The sequence below is a fragment of the Chrysoperla carnea genome, chromosome 3 (assembly GCF_905475395.1).
Source record: "Chrysoperla carnea chromosome 3, inChrCarn1.1, whole genome shotgun sequence".
NCBI classification, from domain to species: Eukaryota; Metazoa; Arthropoda; class Insecta; order Neuroptera; family Chrysopidae; genus Chrysoperla; species Chrysoperla carnea.
The window spans coordinates 25893869-25915849 of NC_058339.1; the positions used below are offsets into that span (position 1 = coordinate 25893869).

General features: G+C 29.2%; 1 protein-coding gene across 1 annotated transcript in view; it reads right to left on the bottom strand.

Moving 5' to 3' along the window:
- LOC123295953 (SCY1-like protein 2) overlaps positions 1–21981 on the bottom strand; it is a 100615-nt gene that overhangs the window by 46229 nt on the left and 32405 nt on the right. The window contains exons 2-4 of the mRNA XM_044877415.1: positions 18648–19007; positions 7869–7989; positions 3205–3300 (exon numbers count right to left, since the gene is read on the bottom strand). Of these exons, the coding sequence (XP_044733350.1) occupies positions 3205–3300; positions 7869–7989; positions 18648–19007 (577 nt within the window). The remainder of the gene's footprint in view (positions 1–3204; positions 3301–7868; positions 7990–18647; positions 19008–21981) is intronic.

Consider the following 21981-nt stretch of genomic DNA (forward strand, 5'->3'; position numbering starts at 1 on the left):
TGAAAAATCCTTTTTCTTCTGATTTTGAAGCCCCGATTTGTGACTTACTGTATATTATATGTATGAAATGATAAAAGAAACTTATGTCGTACTTTTGATTGGTTTCTATTTTTGAGTAAAAACCCACATCGTTGGTGATTACATAAATGTAGGTATCTATTTACATCTACGTATATGTTATTTATCTCTTTGTATCTTTTTTTTTTCAACAAACATCTATTCTATATTTACCTTGAATGCAAACACTTAAATTTACATTGACTGACTGACTTATGTAAATGTTACAAAATGATAGGAAAAAAAATAATATCATCATCTAATCGAGCAGAAAAAAACCTTTTTTTAACAAACTTGAATTACATTAATGCATTAAAGTTGTGGATTAAATGCTTTTTATTTATTTCTAGGAAATAATAATTTTAATGGTTTGCCTCATTTTGTAGTGTTAACAGAATGTGATGTACGAGGGCTGCATTGTTTTATGACGAAGGATTACGTCATAAAAGTGGAATAATTAATTTAAGGTATTTGTCTTTGTACAATATTGTACAGATAGTGTACTACATCATACAGCAGTGGTATGTACGTATCGATATGCTTAGCACACTCAAATAAGTATTAATTTTAACATGCTTTTAATTCGACTGTCCATTTATCACGTATTCTGTATGATAATAGCATGATAATAAACATCTGTAATTCTGTATATAATAGACATCTCTCTTACACTACTTATACTACATAAATATGGTAGTTTCTGTTAAACAAAAAATGTAAATTACTTTGAGTGACTATATCTCAAGAATGAAGCGGTCAATAGTTTTGGTTTTTTTTTAAACTCACATGCACAAATTCATGAATGTTCAGTTAGTTTTTTGAAAATATCTTAAATCTAGTTTTTTTCTAGAATTAAAAAACACAACAAAACGCAACGTTTCCTTTCGAGTTAGAGACGGTCAATCAACTTCAAATTGTTTTGGTTAATGTATTATAAAATTCCTAATAAGTATACACAAATTTAGAATTTTCTGTCGATATGCCCATAGCGAGACAACTCCCTTAAGAGTATGAAAACATTTAAAGATTCTGAATACGAGACCTTGAAATATTTTATTAATCATATAATTTCATAAAAGAATTTAGAACTATTAAGAACGAGGCTATGATAAGTAAAACGACGGCTAGTAATATGTGATGGTATTTCATATTCTTAATTATAACTGATTTCGAATAATAAAAAACACGAAATTCTTTTATATATATGAGTAGTAGATTTACTGAAGGTCATATGTAAACAGTGCTACTAGGTGGTGTCGAATTATCGAATTTGTCGGACTATAGAGTACTGCCACAAGCCCCCTGTAGTGCGGAACTTTTTGAAAAAGAATACCTTGTAATCCGACAATTGACATATCAAAGTGATAAGATTTGAATCATTTTCTAATTTCAGCCACGAAGAATTCATGGTTTTAATAAAGGGTATAGACTTAAGCTGTGGGGCATTTCATTGAAAGGTCACAGTTGTATACTCTGGAAAAGAAACGGAGCTTAGGAATGATTTTTTAGAAAATGGTACTATAAAGCAGGTATGGGCGAGTTATTTTAAGTCAAAGTATCGTGTGCCATAAACTTTATTGTGTGTCTCTTTATAAAAGTCCGCATTTCTCATAGAGGAGGAAGCGAGACAGGTATACGACTCTTCTACCTATCTCAGTTTCTCTAATAGTAATGAGAATGGAAAAAAAAATGTTGTCTCTCTGCCTTACTCCTATTATTGGTTGACACTGGTTAGCGTATCACTGTCTTACTCGTATGTTAGATACAGAAGTCTGTGTGGCTTCTCTAAGCCACGTTTGCCCATGGATGTGGTAAACTATCTTATCTGTCTGGCTGAACGTTTTTTATAATTCAAAAAAATAAGAATACATTTCGTTCCAGAAAAAGTGCTCTAACTTTGCTCAAATATCAATTAATTATATTTTTATGATTGCTTTGAAAAAAGGCACGTCGTGCAAACTGGATCAATCAGCTATGCTTAAACCTGCGTTAATTAATAAACATTATTTATCAATTATAAATAAATATTATTAATTACTATTATTGTAAATAATGATAGATTTTTTTGATAATTACAAAGCTTGTAAAACAAATATTCAAATAATTTAAAACATACAAATATTTACAAAAACATTTTTTTAATTACTAAAAAAACAATTTTTATCTATTTAAATAAATATCTTCTCTCTATATATGAATGTTATGTTCGTTTGTATATTGCTTATGAACTCAAAAAGTTCTCCGTTATATGAGCTCAAATTAGAGCTCAATTATCTATATTTATCAGGTGGGGATGAAAGAGTGGGTCAATGTAAATAATTTTATAGACAAATACAGATCAATGTTTGCCTAAATATCGTGTTACTAGGGTTTTTTGTATTTCATGTGATTTATAATATTAACAAAATATAATTCTAATTATTATTCTCACATGTAGTATGTTAAGAATGTTTTTTTCTTAATCGAAAACCTGAAAATATATTTTACATTGTACGAAAATATGAAACAATGGCTATAAAGCTATATACGTAAAGTTCGAACCGGCAGAAGTTGACAAACCTTTGAAGATAGAAACTTGAATTTTTAAATAGATTTCTAAAAGAAATGCAGTATAAAAAACACTATAAAATATTTGATACAGAACTCCTACTAATTGTTACGGCTCAATAAAACATTAAATTTTTTCTTTCTTGTCATGGTCGCGCATGTGCTTTCCTATTTACGAAAAATCGAATATTTTCAAATATACACAAGTGGTGGGGTATAAAATAAAGGAGCATGACGTGAACATGATAAAACTGTTATCCCGACTCAAAGGGGTATGGGGGGAAGGTTGAATGTGAGGATAAATTATCGAATATTTTCAAATATACCCAAGTCTGGTACCCAATAAAAGGGCATGATGACATTAAAAATCAGTAACTTACATGAAAATCAGTTCAGCCGTTTTAAAGTTGTGAACCGTTTTATAAAATTTACTAGATACTTCTCATCTATTTCCATGCAACCACATCGAAATGTTATCTAGCTAGTTTACATGTTATACAGCTAGTATAGCTAGTTATACATAAATGATTAATGTATTGTCAATGTATATATGTTTTTGTAATATGAGTCCCTATATTTTATAAATAACATAATACTCACCAATATAATCTAGATTAGGTTGAGCCATTTTTGATATCCTAGATGACCATGGTTGACATGGAACTGGTTCAACTCCATCAATGTCACTGACACGTTCTGTGTGTAAAAAAAAACATAAAAATATTATTAAAAAAATGTAAAAGATCCTTTTTGAGAGTGTTTATATTAGGATTATATCTGAAATGTATAACGATGGATAGAAAGAGGTACACGGTAAGAAATTTTTCATGTGTACTGTATTGAGTGAATAGTAACATTGGCAATTGTTATGGCGGACGAATCAGTGCAGTGTGGGGTCACGTAAATACTGGTTGGCGATACCAACAATACTTCTGGTAGATAGCCCTATTCAATACTGTTATATTACTTATGATAACATTGATACCATAGTATCTATATCTATATCATACCAACAATGTAGTAAACACCATGCATTTCTTACCGTGTAGTTTTTCTATCGATATAACATTTAATTAAATGTCAACATCAAAGTGAAAATGCTTACGACACAAAAATACATATTTCATAAAAATATTTACAAGATGATACGAAGGTACTGTGTCTAAAATTTTTTATTTTTGGTACTGTTTTTTATCCTTAGTTTACCCAGAAAACTAAGACTTTTTAAATCGATTCAGCTTGCCATGAATTTTGAGAAAATACAATAATATTTGTACTGTCAATTTTTATTTTATGTTTTACTATTTTAAAAAATTAGGTTGTGAAAGCTATCAGAAGTTAAAACTAACAGAGATAATTGAAAGTAAGTACAATGAAATTTTTATGTCATAATAAATATCCTGGTCAAACCTTACCAGAAGAATGTTTTTTTCAACTAATACTACAATTAATTAATTCATACAGTAAAAAATTAAAAATGGTATAACTACATCTCTTGTTCTTTTTTTTTTTTAATATTAAGGATAGGTAAAAAGTAATGGGGACCGAAAGTTATCATGGGTGCTAGACTCTAAAATTTTCAGATTTAGTAACGTAAGATCTGAAGTTCGTGAAATGACCTAACCAATGGACGTTCAGTATAGTGGTCGTTTCCCTCCGTTTTAAGTGTACCCTTTTCTAACCAAGCTTTTCCATAGTTTTTTCCATAGTCATCACATAAATTGTTTATAATAATTTAAAATAAAAATGAGAAATCGATTGCAAGATGGACCCTATTCTGTAAGAAATGTTTAAAATGGTTGAACGGAACAATGGATCAATTATAATTCATCAAAATTGACTTTAACTTTTAATTACATTATACAAATATTTTTCTCATGAATTTTTTACGAATGTGTCTAATATATCTGAATCCTTCTTTTGTAACATTCTGTAAAACAAAAATATATTGATTGAAAACTTTATGGATATAAAAATTACGCAAACATGCACAATATTCGTAGTCATTTACTTTCAATAATAACCAATGAAAAAATGCCTTTCCAAGAAATTATGAAAATTCTTATGCAATTATAGAAAGAATGGGGATACATTAAAGACAAAGTTATAAGTCGTATAATGTCTGAGTGAAATAATTGAAAGGAATTCTATTGTAATACTATTACATTTCACTCTGATACTATTTTCTAGAAAATATGTTTATAAGAGACAAAATTTAAAGTTTTTGTATTTTAATTTCAATATCATATATTACGAGATTTTCCATTAGTACAAATATGCAGGGCGTCCCAGATAACTACAGACAGATGAATACAAGTAATTCTACATCGGATTTATAACCAGAAAGTTATAACCAGAAAGTTCCTTTGTAGTGCGTTAGCCATGAATTGAAAGTAAATCAAATTTTACTACAGTTCATCATCCTCTTGTTAGTTAATCCAAGGTTGCAGATAGTTTCATAACTACCTATCTGTCGAAGGGTCCCCGGAATCTATTAATTTTTTAGGCTTAAATATCCTTGAGTGCCCAACGGAAAGCCAGACGATCTTTGGCTGAGGGTAAACTTGATCCCCCTGCCTTGAAGGGAAATACACAGAAAAAGATTAAAAATCCTCTGTCTTCTTCTACTCTTTGAACCAACTAGTTCTAAACTATTAATTTAATTATTTTTTGTTGTGATCCGAGAAATCGAACCCGTTTTACGAATTTTGTTAGAAAAACTATGCCGCCAAGGTTGAAATATTTGTCACTCAAATAGCTGTCTATGTTTCGTGATGCAGCTTTGTGAAAAAATCCACTCAAGTCTTCACTTTTAGGTAGTTTATATCTTTACGCTGACTGGGGTTACGAGATCGATCTTGGATGGAAAACTGCAGGTAGAACCATATATTTGATTACTTTTAAAATTTGTGGTTAGCCCCCTATCACAAATTTTTCCAGCGCGTCTCTCGTGCTATTTGTTTTATTTTCATTTTACATGTATAATGAATTACAAAATTTGAAAAAAAGGGAAGTTATGTCATTGCATTCTAGATTGTTTTGTGAGCCCTATCATAATAAATAATAAATATACGTAGCGGATATCATTAACGTCATAATTGTAAAAAAAGAGATAAATTTAATATTAAAAAAAAAACATGTTGAAATGAAAATTGATGCGTAGGGCTTGAAATACATTCAATCATTTTATTAATATTATGATGACGTCAATTGTTAAGAGTGGAGTGCCTACATATAGGTAATAATACAGTATGATTATTTTGTATCAGGCCGATGATTTGTATACCATGTATATATGAAATATACATAGTATATTAAGTTTAGTCCCAAGTTTGTGACTAAAAAGTGAGGTCAAGTTCGAGCAACATTAGATGAGCAACATTGGTCAATTGGGTCTTGACCTATGGGTCCGGAAGACCCATCTTGTAAACCGTTAGAGATAGAACAAAAGTTTAAATGTAAAAAATGTTCCTTATCAAAATATAAACAACTTTTGTTTGAAACATTTTTTTTTTAACATCATTGTTTACCCGTGAGGGCGCAAATTAGGCGTGAATTGTATAGTATGTATTATATAAATTGTATATGTATGTGCAATGATATGATAGAGTAATCAACACTATTTATGCATGGTATTTCAACATTTAACTCAGTCAATTGTTTGTTTTCACTTGTTTTTAATAACTTCTAAATGAAATACCCATAAAATCTAAACCGACTCGAATCGTCCCAATAATGTGACTCGACTGTTCAAATCGCTATTTAAACAACTGGACTTGTTTCTTTTTTTTCTGATTTTATTTAACGTCGGGTTTTTTTATTTTTTTAAATTATTGATTTTATTTGTACATCTAAAAAATTTTGTGAAAATCAAAAGAAAAATCTGTCTATACTCCTATGAAAGTATTTGCAAGCTATTCAATTTTTGATAAGAGATCCAGAAACACTTTCAATATCTTTTATAAAGTGTAATCTTTTATCAATTAAGAACATGAGTTGTTATTTACACGATTTTCTAAATTACGGTAAGATATGTGGCATCCGTAGGATTTCTCATTTCGTGTGGACCAAATTTTACTTGGTCCTTCTTTAAAGAAACTTTCCAATGAACTGATTAAAATATTACACAAGGTATAATATACAGGGTGAATTATTTTAATCTATAATGGATAATAGCTCGTTTTATAGTTAACCAATCAAAAAATAACTTAAAAAAAAGCTGCTGGGTTTAATAGAGACCATTTCTGACATCAAATTTGACCTAGTTGTTCGGGTTTCTTTACTAGTCAATTTAGATCCCAAACGTTAAGAGATAGAACAACATTTTAAATTAGACAGGTGATCCTCAACAAAAGACTAACAATTCTTGTTCAAACCATTTTTTAGAAAATCATCAGCTTTCGGAGGAAATGTGTCATAGAAGACATTCGCCTGTGTCCATGACTTTGATCTACATTAATCAATAAACTTTAAGCGTATTTTCTTTTGATTAAATGCAATAATGGTATATTTTTAAGTCACATTTCCTCCCAAAGTTTTACGAAACAAGAATTTCTGTTCTATCTCTTACCGTTTAGAATCTTCATTGGCTATTAAATCAACCCGAAGAACTTAGTCCAATTTTATATTCGAACATGATGTCCTCCATTAAACTTTATAGTTTTTGTTTGAATTATTTGTTGATTGGTTAACTACAAAATGAGTTGTTAGCCAATATAGATTAAAATGACCCACCTTTTATACTGTTTATAATGATAGATAGGTATATACGCTTGCTTTATTCAGTAAAAAAAAAGATTGTGCTTTCTGCATCCCACATACTTTTCAAAAACAAAACATAGGTATAATTTCAATAGGTATAATATTGAGGAAAAAAAAATTATAGTAGATAATCAGGATTTGTGTTTTAAAAAAAAACTGATGAGTGGCAGAGCTCCAATGTAGGTCATATTTTTGCCTTGTTATTACAGTTATTATCTTATTATCACAGAAACCAAAAATTTTTTAAGTCCATTATCTTCAGAAGTACTGAAACGGCTTTATGAAACTTGCACTGTTCCCAAAGTTGAAGTCAATTGTAAAAAAAGAATGGCTACAATTCGATTGATAGTTTTGGAGAAATGTGTGGACAAACATGCATACACACATATTTATATACAAACTCTGAAATGTGAATATATTGCAGTACCTCCTTTTTTTAAAGTTGGGTAAAAATTAACATAGACAAACATTTTATAAATGGATAGTGAATTTTTTTTACATACCTGTAAATTCTAATCCCGCTAATTTCCATGTACCTTTTTTTGTGACAAGTATACTACTTGGACATACATTTCGATGTAATACATGACCAGAATAATGCAAAAATGATAAGGCTTCTGTAATCTGAAAACAAAAAAGAGGATTAAAAGTTAATAATTTTAACACGAGTAAAGCCGAGACTAGTACCAAGCCTAATTATATAATAATATTTATATATGAATAAATTTCGTGTATTGATTATCGAATCAAAGTTAATATATTGTAAAAGATATTCTAATAATGTTTTGATTTGATCAAATTCAATTTATATAATGTTCGGTTTGGTGTATTATTTAAAATATATATGGGATATCCTTCAGTCGACTTAAGAATTTGTATAAAGATACACAATATTCGCTTTAAATGATTTGGTTCATTTCTCAGCTTTTTTGCTCGCAACGTAAAATTTTAAATTTCAAACTGAATTGATCAAAATAATTATTGGCTAAAGTGAGTAATTCAGAAAAGTTTCTGCTAGAATGCACTGTATATAAATTGTAAAAGATTCCACCTTCAGATCAAAAATTTTGGAAAGCTATTTATTTTTCGATCATTGCTGATTAAAGTTTTGATCAAGGATCATCCAAATACCCTTGATTTTTAGTCAATTTATCCAAGATTACTTTTCTATATAAAGCGTTAACAGCCTTTTTAATATTCTCAAGGGATTTAACCTTTAACGTGATATATACCTTCTTTTTTTTTTTTTAAAAATTTCCTTTAGATGTAATTCGCTAAAAATATACAGTCATTTTTTTCACCGATCGACCTTCAATCACGTTGACCTGATTTATACGGTGTGTTTATTATTCTTAAGTTTATAAACTTTTTCTCTACGAAAATTCTTTCACCTAGGACTTTTATTGGCTTTTTCGTGAGCTTCGAATTCTGATTGCTGACAAGCTTTTAATTGTTTGAAAATTTTTTTATATTTTTTAACCCCCGAACTAAAAAAAAGGGGTGTTATAAGTTTGACCGCTGTGTATGTGTCTGTCTGTGGCATCGTAGCGCCTAAGCGGATGAACCGATTTTAATTTTTTTGGTTTCATGTGAAAGGAAATTTAATGAAGTGTGTTCTTATATATGTTTCAAGTGCAAGTTTAGGATTCCGTATCCGAAAAATTTATCGGGAGTTTTTTAAATTTTGTAAATTTCACTTGTTTTAACAGAAAAATCATCAATAATTGGAAAAATGTTGTCCGACTCTCAATACAATGAGGTATCACACATCGAGCACCCTTTTTACCACCACAACCAAAAAACTTTCAGCGACTGTAAAAACTAATGCCCCACGTATAACAATTGTCGTATAAGAAAAATTTCCAATTAATAGGTTTATTTATCAGTGACAATATATACCGATGGGTACAATTAGACCGTTAATTACTCAGTATTTTTTACATTGATAAAAAAAATCAACTATTTGCTAAATTCGTTTGTTGCCCATAATTCATAAAGAACAAAATTATTTAAATTTATATTACAAAATGGGTAATCAGTAATGTGGAAATATTTGATGAATGGTAAATTTAATTCTATAAATAATATTATTTTATTTCTATATGCTAGAATGTATTTATATACCTATTTCACATTCATAGAAAACTTATTCATAAATATTGAATGAAAAATATTTTTAAAATTTAATGTATAAAGACCATTATCTAAATATTTGATTCATAGTAATCTAAGAGACGGTATTAGGTCAATAATATTGATCCATTTGATAACCAGATGAGACATATTTTTTATGAAATTTTGTTAATTGATCACCACGTCTGTGATAGCTTCTCTATCGAAAAATGTTTATTTTTAATTAAATAGCCAAGTACAGTTTTTTGCAGGCAAATCTATACCATTCATTTTGTGATTAAATTATATTTCTTCATCTATTTTGTATTAACTTAAATGTTCTTACAGTATATGAACAGATCTACACTGATCTGTTAACCAATCGAAAGTGATATCAGAAATAACTTAATTTCAAAAATAATGGGTATAGGCTTACCTTCAAAAAACTATTCATGGAAAAATTAATTAAAATTAATTTATTTAAAAATAGCTATGAACACTATTAGACAGAAAAGCTTTCATGCGTGTTTTATATAATTGTTGTATAATTCAATAAAATTTCATAAAAAATATGTCTCATCTGATTTGATGGTGAAGTAAAAAAATTTTCATAAATACAATTTCATACTTTTGAGTAAGGGAAATCGTTTACTATAGTGTTTTGGAGCTACCCCTGTTCTTAACCAAACGCATATGAATGGTATTGCCTAAAACATATTGCTTGAAGCAATTGCTAATCGTATTTACTGGTGCATCCAATATCGTTAGAGTCAAGTTAACACGTGTATCAAATGACATCGCTATAGTTAAATAGCCTGTAAGCTATATGTTAATTATAACAATATATGTATAGAGTCTTCAATAAGACTGGTACTTTTTTCAATTTGAAAATAAAAAAGCAACTCAGTATATCAAATTCTGCTATATTTTGTAGCATTGCCATTGAAATTATGTTGTGTACGTAAAACATTGTTCAAAACAGCTTTTCTTGCTGGCCAAAATTTAAATGTCAAAGTTTTTCAATACATCAAAAGGCGAGTGTCTTTTTGTCAATTTCAATGTATCTTGCGTTAAAATTTGGAAATTTGCGAGAACAGATGACTATTAAAATTAATTGAAAGGTACTGACAATTAAGTAATTGTATCTATCTTCTTGCAAAACAACTTTTGATATGTATAGTCTATATGGCAGGTGCAAATTTTGACGTTACCACGTACTATTTTGCTCTCTTTCTAATTGTACATTTAAACTCTTCATATGTTCGTTGTTTTTGATGTTATCCAAAAATATCACAGGATGGATACGTTGGGATGTTTTATCAAATCAAATTTTCAAAGTATTATTTTCATTGGTAGACCCTATATAATCGCTAATTGAGCTATAAAACGTAATAATAGTCATGAATTTTTAATGATCCTTAAGTGTCATTTTTTGAATATTCATTCCTATAATTAACTAAAGTAGATATATATAAACAGTGGTGTAGCTCGCTTTAGAGGGGCCCTATATCAAAATTGGTTGGGGAGCCTCATTGAACTGCGGGCCCCCTTCGGTTTTAAAATAAGTTATTTTACAATAGGATCATAATTAGATATAAATCTCTCCAAACTCTAATTTTACTATTAATTTCACTTTGCAATAAAATATCGATGGTATTTTCTTGTAACTGCTGTGAGTTTACATGGTTAAATATACATTGTGTAAATTGTTAGCCTGGGAGCCTCTGTAGCCCGGGGGCCCCGTATCATTGATACGGCTGATACGGCGGTAGTTACGCCCCTGTATATAAATATCCATTTGTTTATTATGCGTAAATAAATTTTACATGAATTTCCTCAGTATCTTGTGAATAAGTAATATAAAGAAACATTCATGAACCTTGTGCACTTGGTTTAAATATTACCAACAAGAAAAAAAACTAATAAAGTTTATATTTACTTAAATATTATACAAATCATCATAAAATGGAAACCGAGAAACAGCAATTTGAGATGTTTATTAAAAGCTACCTTTTTATCCGTATACGTAAAAACGAACCTGTAAAGTATACTCAAGTATACAGAGTGAATTTCCAAAACTTGGCAACTGATTTAGTCCAAGACTGTTAGATTATGAGACTGTTAGGATGTACCTACTATGACTGTTAGGGTGTATCTTTTTTAGTTTTTTCTTCGAGGTGACTTTAATAAAAAGTTTTCGAGACGTTAACATATCGAAAATAAATTGGCAGTACCTAGTCGGTGTGGTACTGAAGTCGTGTGAGTGTGACCCCTGTAGTCCACACGAACTTCCCAGAGGGAGAAAAAACATTCAAAAAAAGGTCTTGTTAGCCTTCAAAGATTATTCGTCGAACATGTACTGCAGCTTATGCTGGAACGATCATTGTCTCCATAGATAAACGATGTATTTTATCTACTTTTCAGATTCTGAATATTCAGTTTTTCCAGTTTTTTTATTACCATTAAAAAGGGCTCAACTAATTCTTTTGAAAACTCTTTCAATTCTTAAATACGCGATTACACGTCGAAAATAAGCCCAGCCACGTTCTTATAGGCATGACTGGTTTGCGAGATTATCGAGGCGAAAGAATCCGAACGAACATATGAAGATACGAACATACGTACACACACACACACACACACACACACACACACAGACATCACATTGAAAAGGTTTGATTCGGATATTGCGGCCTTGAAACCGCGGAAATATGTAAAACTGGAGATTTTCAAAATCGGCCCCATTACATTAACTTCAGTTAAAATTTGCGAAGTTTTCGAGACGTTAACATATCGGAAAAAATTGCAAGTGTCGATAGGGTTGAAATAAGAATATGATTTTGAAAGAAAACATGTTTTTTCGGCGTTCAGTGTCTTAGAAGTTTTTACCAGTCGAAAAAACGAAAATAGATATACCCTACAAGTTTGGTTCGATAGGAAATAACTTTATTGCAAATTTCATACTTCGAAGAGGAAGAGGGAAGACGGTAAAATATTGGTGTGAACGCCAAGGGAGTATTCACTTTCTTATCACACAAAATTTTAGCTAGATTGTAAGATAATAGTCGAATTAGAAATCATTTTTTAATATTTAGTTGGTAAATTACAAATTGATCACCCTGTATACACGTATATCCCATGGAAAACCATTTAACAAAATCACAATATTTTGTAATTTAATTTTGTGATACTATTTTAGTATTATCTTTTTTATTAACATGTGCCTTTTTATACTCTGTATATATGAAATATTTATCAAAGTATACTTCTTTTAGTCCCATGTTTGTATCTCTAAAATACTGATGATGCATGAACAAAATAGGTTTTCATAAAATCACTTAAGTAGTCCATTTTTGATTATCCGTCTGTCTGTTTGTCATCACGATAACTCAAAAACAAAAAGAGATATCAAGCTGAATTGCTTTAAAGATTAAAAGCAACAATTGTCAATTGGGTCTTGGGTCTGTAAACCCATCTTGGAAACCGTTGGAGATAGAACAAAAAACGTAAACATCAATGTTTACCCGTAAAGAAGTAAGCTAGGACAAAGCTTGGATCTACATTTTCAAAGCTTCATTTTCTCCAAAACTATAGAAAATAAGGACTTCAAAATTTGCAGATAGTTTCGAATAAAAATCATGCAAACACTGATATTCAACATTTTTTATACAGGGTATTTCAACCATTATCTCTGTCAATTGTTTTTTTTCCACTTTTTTCTTATAGATCTAAAACTTGTAGGTTTAACATAAGCACGTGACACGAATGGGAACTTTTTGTTTAAGAACATAAAAAATCTATTATAGTTTGGTAGGTTTGAAAGTACCTATATCAACAAATTTTATTGCAATTCAGTTTCACTTACAGTAAATACTCTTCATTTGATTTACAATTCTCCCAAAAATATACAATAAATTCTTTTATCTACGCCCATGAAATGAGAACTACTAAACCCACTGATTTTATGTGAGATAACAAGTTTATTTCATCATGAAAACCTGTATTTTCAACCGATCAAATAAGCCAAATTATTGTCCAAAAAATTTAAATTACAATTACGATAGGCATTGCTGCTACAGTTTTTATAAAATTTAATTATTTGCTGATCTAATATCACCAATCTTTAATCAACTAGATTTTTGTATCAGAGGAAAAACTTTATATTTTTACGAACTTTGGTCAGGTTTGTTCCATCGAAAGGCAGAATCTTTCTGTACAGAGGTTTTACTGTATAAAAAAATAAAAACGCATAAAAATAATTTGTGTTTTGTACTTTGAGTTTCTTCTGTACCTTTTTTTCCCGAAATCTAATTACTTCCTGTCGTATCAATATATTAAATAACTTTTATTGATCATCGAATTTCTTTTGATACAAATGAGTGTTATATACAAATAATACAAAACTATTATATGAGATACAAAAATAATATTGAAGAAAATTTCAAGAACGCCACATGACCTCTATAAAGATTATTAACTCGCTATTCAATTTAAATGGCACAAATATGATTCTTTTTATGGTTCAAAATCTGTGTTAAATAAGCTAATATTCAAAAGCTTATTGTGGCAAAATAATGCAGAATTTTATTAAATTCGTGCCCGTAATTTTAATTACTCGAAAACCATATACAAGTTTCAGTAAATATAAAGCATAAACGAAATTAAACTTTTTTCAATTATTTTAAATTTATTAATTAAATTATATGTCGCCTTGTTCGAGACAATTTTCTTCGCCTCGCCTCGGTTTTTGAAACAGTAAACCTCGCCTAGCCTCGGTTAGTAACGAGGATTAAAATTTTGAACGAGCGAGGCGAGGCTATCTCTGAGCCACACTTTCATAAGCCTATTTCATTGAGAAAATTTTTGAGCTAAATCAACACACTGTTTTGACTTCAAAGACCATAAAGCTTTATATATATATACTCACTTATAAGCTGGATACATTGATATTTGTGTATAGAAGTTGAAGAAAGTTTGTAAAAATATCAATGTTAAGAATATCCCACGGTAATATTACTAGAACATATTTCTATATCCTACACAACACAACAATATTTCTAAGTTCGCTCGTTTGTAAGTAATAAATATGTCATACGGTTGATACTTGATATTTCTAGTTACTTTATAATGTATTTTTCATTTATTTCCTGTTATATTATTATATCTAGAATATATACCTACGTGCATTATTACTAGTATGAAGTGAACCACGTAGTGTCTCATACTTAGGTAATGGGAGTAATGGAGATATGTGTAGTAAGTAATCGTAGGTACAATACAAGATGATATAAAAAGTTAAATATTTAAGGTATATTGCATTGGAAATAAATTTTGTTGTCAGTTTTCACCATATTTTAAAGAACGATCTATTTTAATTTAATAAACGAGTTTTCACGCTTTTAGCTTTCCAGGAAAAGAATGTGGAAATTATAGCGGACTTATGTCCTACTTACTTTTACATTACGGAATAGTTTTGACAGACAAAACACTTAAAAAATGATTTACACATATACATATTTATTTTTACCCACACATTCATATAAATGTTTCTGTCCATACATACCTGTATTAGGAAGAGAACCTCGCGGTTTTAGGGATAATATCCATAATGGTACCCTTTTACTTTAAAGTGCCAGTCTTTCAAATTACTTAAACAATTTTTTGACAGATGATAAAGATTTTTGGTATATTATAATAACCCCTTAGAGAAGTGTTAAACTACGTTTTGCAAAAAAAAGTTGTGTTACCTACGTTATCCGTGAAAAACTGCAAAATTTTTATCAGTTTTTGCAGTTCAATTCAAAAACTATAAGCTTTTGACATTCGTTTCTACTATATCATTTTGAAAGTATATTCAACTTGAATAATTAAAGCCAACACAGCTTCATATGTCTAATAATTTTTGAGATTTGATGAAAAATTGAAAAATTTACATGGTTTTCAGAAATGTTAAAATTTTGAGTTTTGCTTATGTTAAACCATTAGAGATAGAGCAAAAGTTTATATGTAAAAAATGTTCCTTATAAAAAAAAAAAATAAACAACTTTTACTTAAAAAAACTTTTCGAAAATATTATTGTTTTCTCGTGAAGTGGCAAATTAGGACAAAACTTTTGTGTACATTTTCTCCAAAAATATAAAAGATAAAGAGATGAAAATGATGGTAGCTTCAACTAGTGAGTCTCATGAAAAATTTTGGCGAAGACAGAAAAAGACAAATGGCACATACCAAAAGAAACAGCTTTACATCGCGTTTTGCGATTTTAGTTGTTTATTTTGTCTGAATTTATTGGCGTATCTCCAAAATCAAACTTATGTGTGTAATTACGGATTAATTGTTATACTTTATCGAATTAAAAGAAGAGTTTCAGCATTCTAATAATTCATCATTTAATAATCTCTGTCATGAACAATACTGTGATAGTGACAACTAAGTGATCTCTCACAAATAGTTATTAAACCTCTATTTCCTTCTAATATAAATAAATTACCGTATCCTCTAGGAAAATATTCTATGAAATAATATGCCTATTACGTTATCGAGAATGCAGGTGTTATTTAAATCGGATAACTATAAATAGCTACCATACATATGTAGAAGTTATTTAATCTGATCATCTCATACACGAGAATTTGATGTACCTTTTAAATCTTTCCGTATGATAGTATTAGAATATAGGTACCTCTAGCTAGGTATAACTATCATAATATCAGAACCGATTTATTATAATAGCTCCAGTACTTTAGCAAATATCAATTACTAAGTATAAGATCAATTATTATCATATTTCTTAAATTCTTCAGACGTAAATTATTCTAGTTATTAAAATTCAAACTAAAAATTTATGTAGAAATATACTTTTGATTTTGTGTCATAAAGCTCGTTTTTCAAAAGGGTGAAAGTTTATTTATTAATTTTTGAAGTTAGAAATATAAAATTTGATATATGAGCTCATGGTTTGAGACAAAATTTTATTTTATTTTCTTCATAAAAATTCATTTTTTAAAGAGGTCAAAATGGAAATGAAAGGTTATATGAATTGTTGAAAGTTTATATGTAATTTTGGTGGTGAAAAGGGGATGATAGTTTGTATGAAAATTCGTCATGTTTGAATGAACTACTTTCTTCCGATTTTTTTAAAAATTATTTCACCTATAATAAGTTAGTTACAATTCAGAGTTTCTGAGTTATCGCAATATTTAGATCGATTTTAGTCCGTATCTCTAAAACTATTCGAACCGTCGTCAAATGCACCCAATTTTTTTACTTTTTGGGTCAAAATTACCTTATATACTGAGTTTTATCAAAATCGAAGATACAAAATATTTCTCAATTTTTTTATGGGGTACCCCTTTGATGAAATCGAGAAAATCACAAAAAAAATTTTGTTTTGGAATTTGATGAAACTCGGTGAATGGGGTAATTTTGACCCAAAAAGTATAAAAATCAGGTTGGTTTAATGATTGGATGCAGAGTTTCTGAGATATCGCAATATTTGGATCGATTTAGGTCCGTATCTCAAAAACTATTAGGCCAGTCGTCAAATGCACCCGATTTTTGTACTTTTTGGGTCAAAATTACCGTATATACTGAGTTTTATCAAAATCGGAGATACAAAATATTTCTCGATTTTTTGGAATTTTATTAAGAGGCACCCCTTTGAAAATCGGGAAAAAAATTTTGTTTTGGAATTTGATGAAACTCAGTGGATGGGGTAATTTTGAAGTTTAAAAATCAGGTTAATTTAGTGATTGGACCTATAGAAAGTTACAATGTCAGCGAAAAAAATAAAACCCCAAAAATTGTGAACAAAAGAATGGATAAGTGAGGGCTATAACGCGATGGTCTACAGCAGAAAATTCGCAGCAAAGCGGGCGGGTATTTACTAGTTGGTATATAAACGTGTTAAAGTTAGCATAAATAAAACAAATAATAACTTAACAATAATTAAACTATTGATTATTGAGTTGATAACACAAGATAACTACAGCCACGTGTACTTTAAACTTTATTCATGAACTCTGTTACTGATGGCGGTAGTTGTTGGTTAGAAAGTCTCCTTGATAGGATGACAGCCTTTATGGTAGTAATGCTCAATTCATGATTTAAAATGATCAATTAAAAAAATGATAATGAAAATTTTGCATTATTTATTTAAATTACAAGGTTACTTACTTCAACGCAATATTTTTCAAGCTAGCAAGTAAAATTAGCTTCTTCAGTGCAAGATACTGTTTTACTACTTGTTTTATTGTTCAGAGAATTAAATATTATAGCTATTTTAACTCTATACTTTATGAATTAATTATTATAAGTTTAAAAAAGACATACTTCTAATTTAGAAGTCAACCCAATACGTGGGTACATTAACATAATATGACATAACATAAAATTTTCTTGTACTTTTAATTATCTCCATTATGTTTAACTTCTGGTAACTCACAACATTTTTTGAATGAGAAATTTTGGACCTAAAATACAAATTGATAGATTGTCAAATGCTTTTGCATATTCTCAAAATTCATGGCAAGCAAATTTTATTTTCCTAGGTAACGTACAAGTTGGATTTTGGGGTTTGTTGCAATTTTTGTGGTTTTATCTCCCAACCAGCAAACAAATCAGAACGTGCGATAACGACCATAGTTCCAATAAAACATTTCATTTCTATGAAAATGATTTTATAATTTCACTGGAGTGGCTTTGATAATATAATTGTTAGGAAAAACATAGGTTGTTCGGTTTTGTCATAAATAAGTAAAAGGTAGTAAGGAACTATGCTGGATATGGGATGTATCGTATGAAGTAAACTGTCCGTTCTAACTTTGTATAATGAGAAAATGATAAAGTACCATAAATATATATATATACGTATATAGTTTTATAATATAAAAGTAATTAATCATTGTATACGAATAGGATGTGATGGTATATATTTTATCATTAGATGATCTTGTGACACCTTTTTAGAAAGAAATATCAAAAACTTATTGTCATGTATTATTTTAATTGGATATTGATAACTTTTGTTGACAAAAGTATATAATGAGTTTATAAAACGGGCATAGCGTAAGAATTGGAATGAGGTGAGTAAAATTTAATTGTTTCTTCATAAATTGACAAAATATTTAAGTGTTCAAGTGCCTACATTAATATATTAGAAAATTAATTACCTGTAAAATTCCATACTTCAATTCAATATCCAAAAAATTATATTCTTTCGCATGTGTTGGTTTAGGTGTTGGTCCTTGATTTTGGTGGGATGCTCCAGTTGATGGTGCACCGCCAGGTCCAATTCCCGCTGAATCTTGATATGCCAATATATTTGCTAAACTAGCTAAAACTGGTTCTGTGACAAATGCTAATGTATCTGAACATTCTTCTATTGGATGTAATATATGTAACATTTTTGGATGACGAAAACGTTCTAATTGTCGTACACTGCCGCGTAATATTTCTGTCACTGTTTCTTTTCGTTTTGGCTTATGTAATTTTTCCGCTGAACGTTTTTCGAATAAAAATACTGAACATTCCTGTAAATAAGAACAAAAAACACAAAATTAGTTGTTATGAATGAATTTTTTGTTATTTTACTAATATTATAATCACTTCGATGAATCCGTGTGTTATTTGATTATTTCCGGTAAATAGAACAAAAATATGAAAATAATAATTAAAAAAGCTTACAAATCTTGTTTTGACATTTTAATTATAACAAAGTTAATTTTTAAAGTTTTAACAGTACTTTTTATTCAAATTTTATTAAAAACAATTCTTGCAAATAATTAATGATGTACAAATGAATTAATTATTCATTTTGTTGCTAATATATTATTTACCGCTTTCAAACATGTACCTTATTGTACTCGAATATTTAAAAAATGTTAAAATATTACTATATATTTCCCATTTTTATGAAAAATTTTAATCGATCTGGTAGAATTTTAATTTACTGTGATTCCGCGAGATTTACGAAAAGGCAAGAAGGAAATTTGAATCCTGATTTTATATAATAAATATATCCCTAATATTTATAGAAATGCAAAAACACTCAATTACTCAATTCTCTTTCAAATTTGAGGATAAAAGTTTTCATGTAAATTCGTTGAAATTCAAATTAATTTCATTGAAAATTAAATTATATTCATTTTTAAAAATAAATTTTTGTTTTTTATACCATTTCACCTATATGAAGTAGATCAAGGTATAGTAAGTTTAGTCCCAAGTTTTTAAGGTGTCATAAAGTCATTGAATTATTTTATTTTCGGTTGACTGCCCGTCTGCCTGACAACACGATACCTCCAAAATGCAAAAAGATTTCAAGTTGAAATAATTTATAGCTTGTTTATAATAATTGATAGCGTGTTTAGAGCGTAAAAAATTAGGTGGAGTTCGTAAATGAGCAGCATAGGTCAATTGAGTCTTGTGTCCGTAGAACCCATCTTGCAAACCGTTAGAGGTTGAAAAAAATTTCTCAAAATTAATTTATAACTGAATTTAGATAAAATTAAAGATATTAATTTAACAATAAATTAAGATTAACACATAAAGTTTCTTTTGCTGCAGCTTCCACGCTCCGTTTGCTCGTCAAAAGACGTAGAATAAGTTATAGCATTCATCAAGCACAATAAAAAAATAACCTCTAGCGGTGATATCCTTCCAGTCATAGTAGCCATTTTACAGGTCCATAGTCAACGAATTATTATATGAACTTTTTTTGTTTAATTTATGTTGTGAGAAAACTATAAATTATTAATAAATAATACCGCACCTTTATGAAACATCCTGCTCAAACAATGTTTACACTATTTCCCAATTGGTGAGACCTAATTGTCAAATTTACGATATTCAACAAGTATAGAAGTATGAATAACACTAATAAACTATAACTATGACAAACTATTTTAATTCAAAATCGATATATTTAGAATATTGTCGTAAAATTATTTCAATTAAACACAGAAAGAGAAAGCTATAAATATACCAACCAACTCAACTCGTATATACCTAACTCGTAAAGTATCGTAATCATTGAATAATATTCGAACATACTCGAATAACAATTAAAATAATATTATTAATGAAAACTCTTGGGAAATCATTTTACTGATTTGATAATTTCAATATTGTATATAGGTATGTATGTCTACGTACCTTTACCTTTCCATAACTATAGGATGGTCCATAATTATAGAATGGAAGCAGAACTTCAAGAAATGATAGATAACATTAAAATAATGATAATTTCTAAATATACTTATAGTCGGAAAAGCTTTCTTTTCAAGATAGAGGGTGTTTAAATTGGGGGCAAAAAATTGTCAAATAAGTGGTAATGGTTTTGAAATTGCAAAGACACTCAGTATGAACTAAGGACCCTTCATGATTTAAAGCTATAAACAAAAATTACGAAAACTAGCTGTGGAGATGTGGGTATTCAATAATAAGATCCATTCAAATGTATACATGTAGTCGACCTTCAAACACTGGCGATCAGTCGGCCCATGCTAGGGCCCCGATCTTTACCAGAGTGTTCTTGGAAGATCGACTAGATGTATACATTGTAAATTGTAATGGATTATGAAAAATATACAACTCATTTGCAGTTAGGAGGCAGAACAAATGTAATTCATTTTGTAAGTTGTTGCTATTGATTGGATTGCATACATTTTCGACATATTCTATGCCGTATCGAATCAAATCATCCCTGTATTGAAAAATCTCTGCTAACGCCACTGATTTCATTACAAATACAATAACGGTTAGTATTGTTTCACTTTCAATGACGTTAGTAACGTAAGAGATTTTTTCGATATATGGTTATGATATGGCCAAATATTTACTGCTAGTTTTCGAATTTTATCACCATAAACTTTAATTAATACAGGATTTTTAGATCATACTGAGTGCCAAAAATTCAATTTTCTAAGCAATGACATTTTTTTTCGAAATTATACCACTTAAATGCTTGGAATAAGGTCTTGGAATTTTAATTTGAACCACCCTGTATTTTGCCACCCACATAATTTCACTACTCAGTGATATAGGTAGCTGTGTAATCCTTAGCATCGACAAGAAATGGTACAATAACCACCTGGCTGTGATATTATTATTATTGATGGGATACCATTAAATTTAATAAAATTGAACCAATTGTAAATATATTGTTATAAGATACCACACAAATATTTACAATTGTATAAATCTAATCCAATTTTAATTTCACTTGCGGCATATTAGGTATCTCTCTCTCTCCGGGAAAAGGTTCATTTCCTTCCAAAATATAACAAGGATAACTCTATAAAGAATTGCAGGTAGAATTTCAATTTCTGACAATTTTAAAGCTACAAGAAAGTTTCTATATGTCTTAGAAACATTCCTTTCAATTTTGATTAATTTTCATCGCATTTTCCGTTTTCTCAGCACTATTTTCATGAATTTTGGTCAGCTGTCGTTTTTCACGAAAAATATTTTTTAATAGAAGTGTACCCCAAACCGTGTAATGTAAGG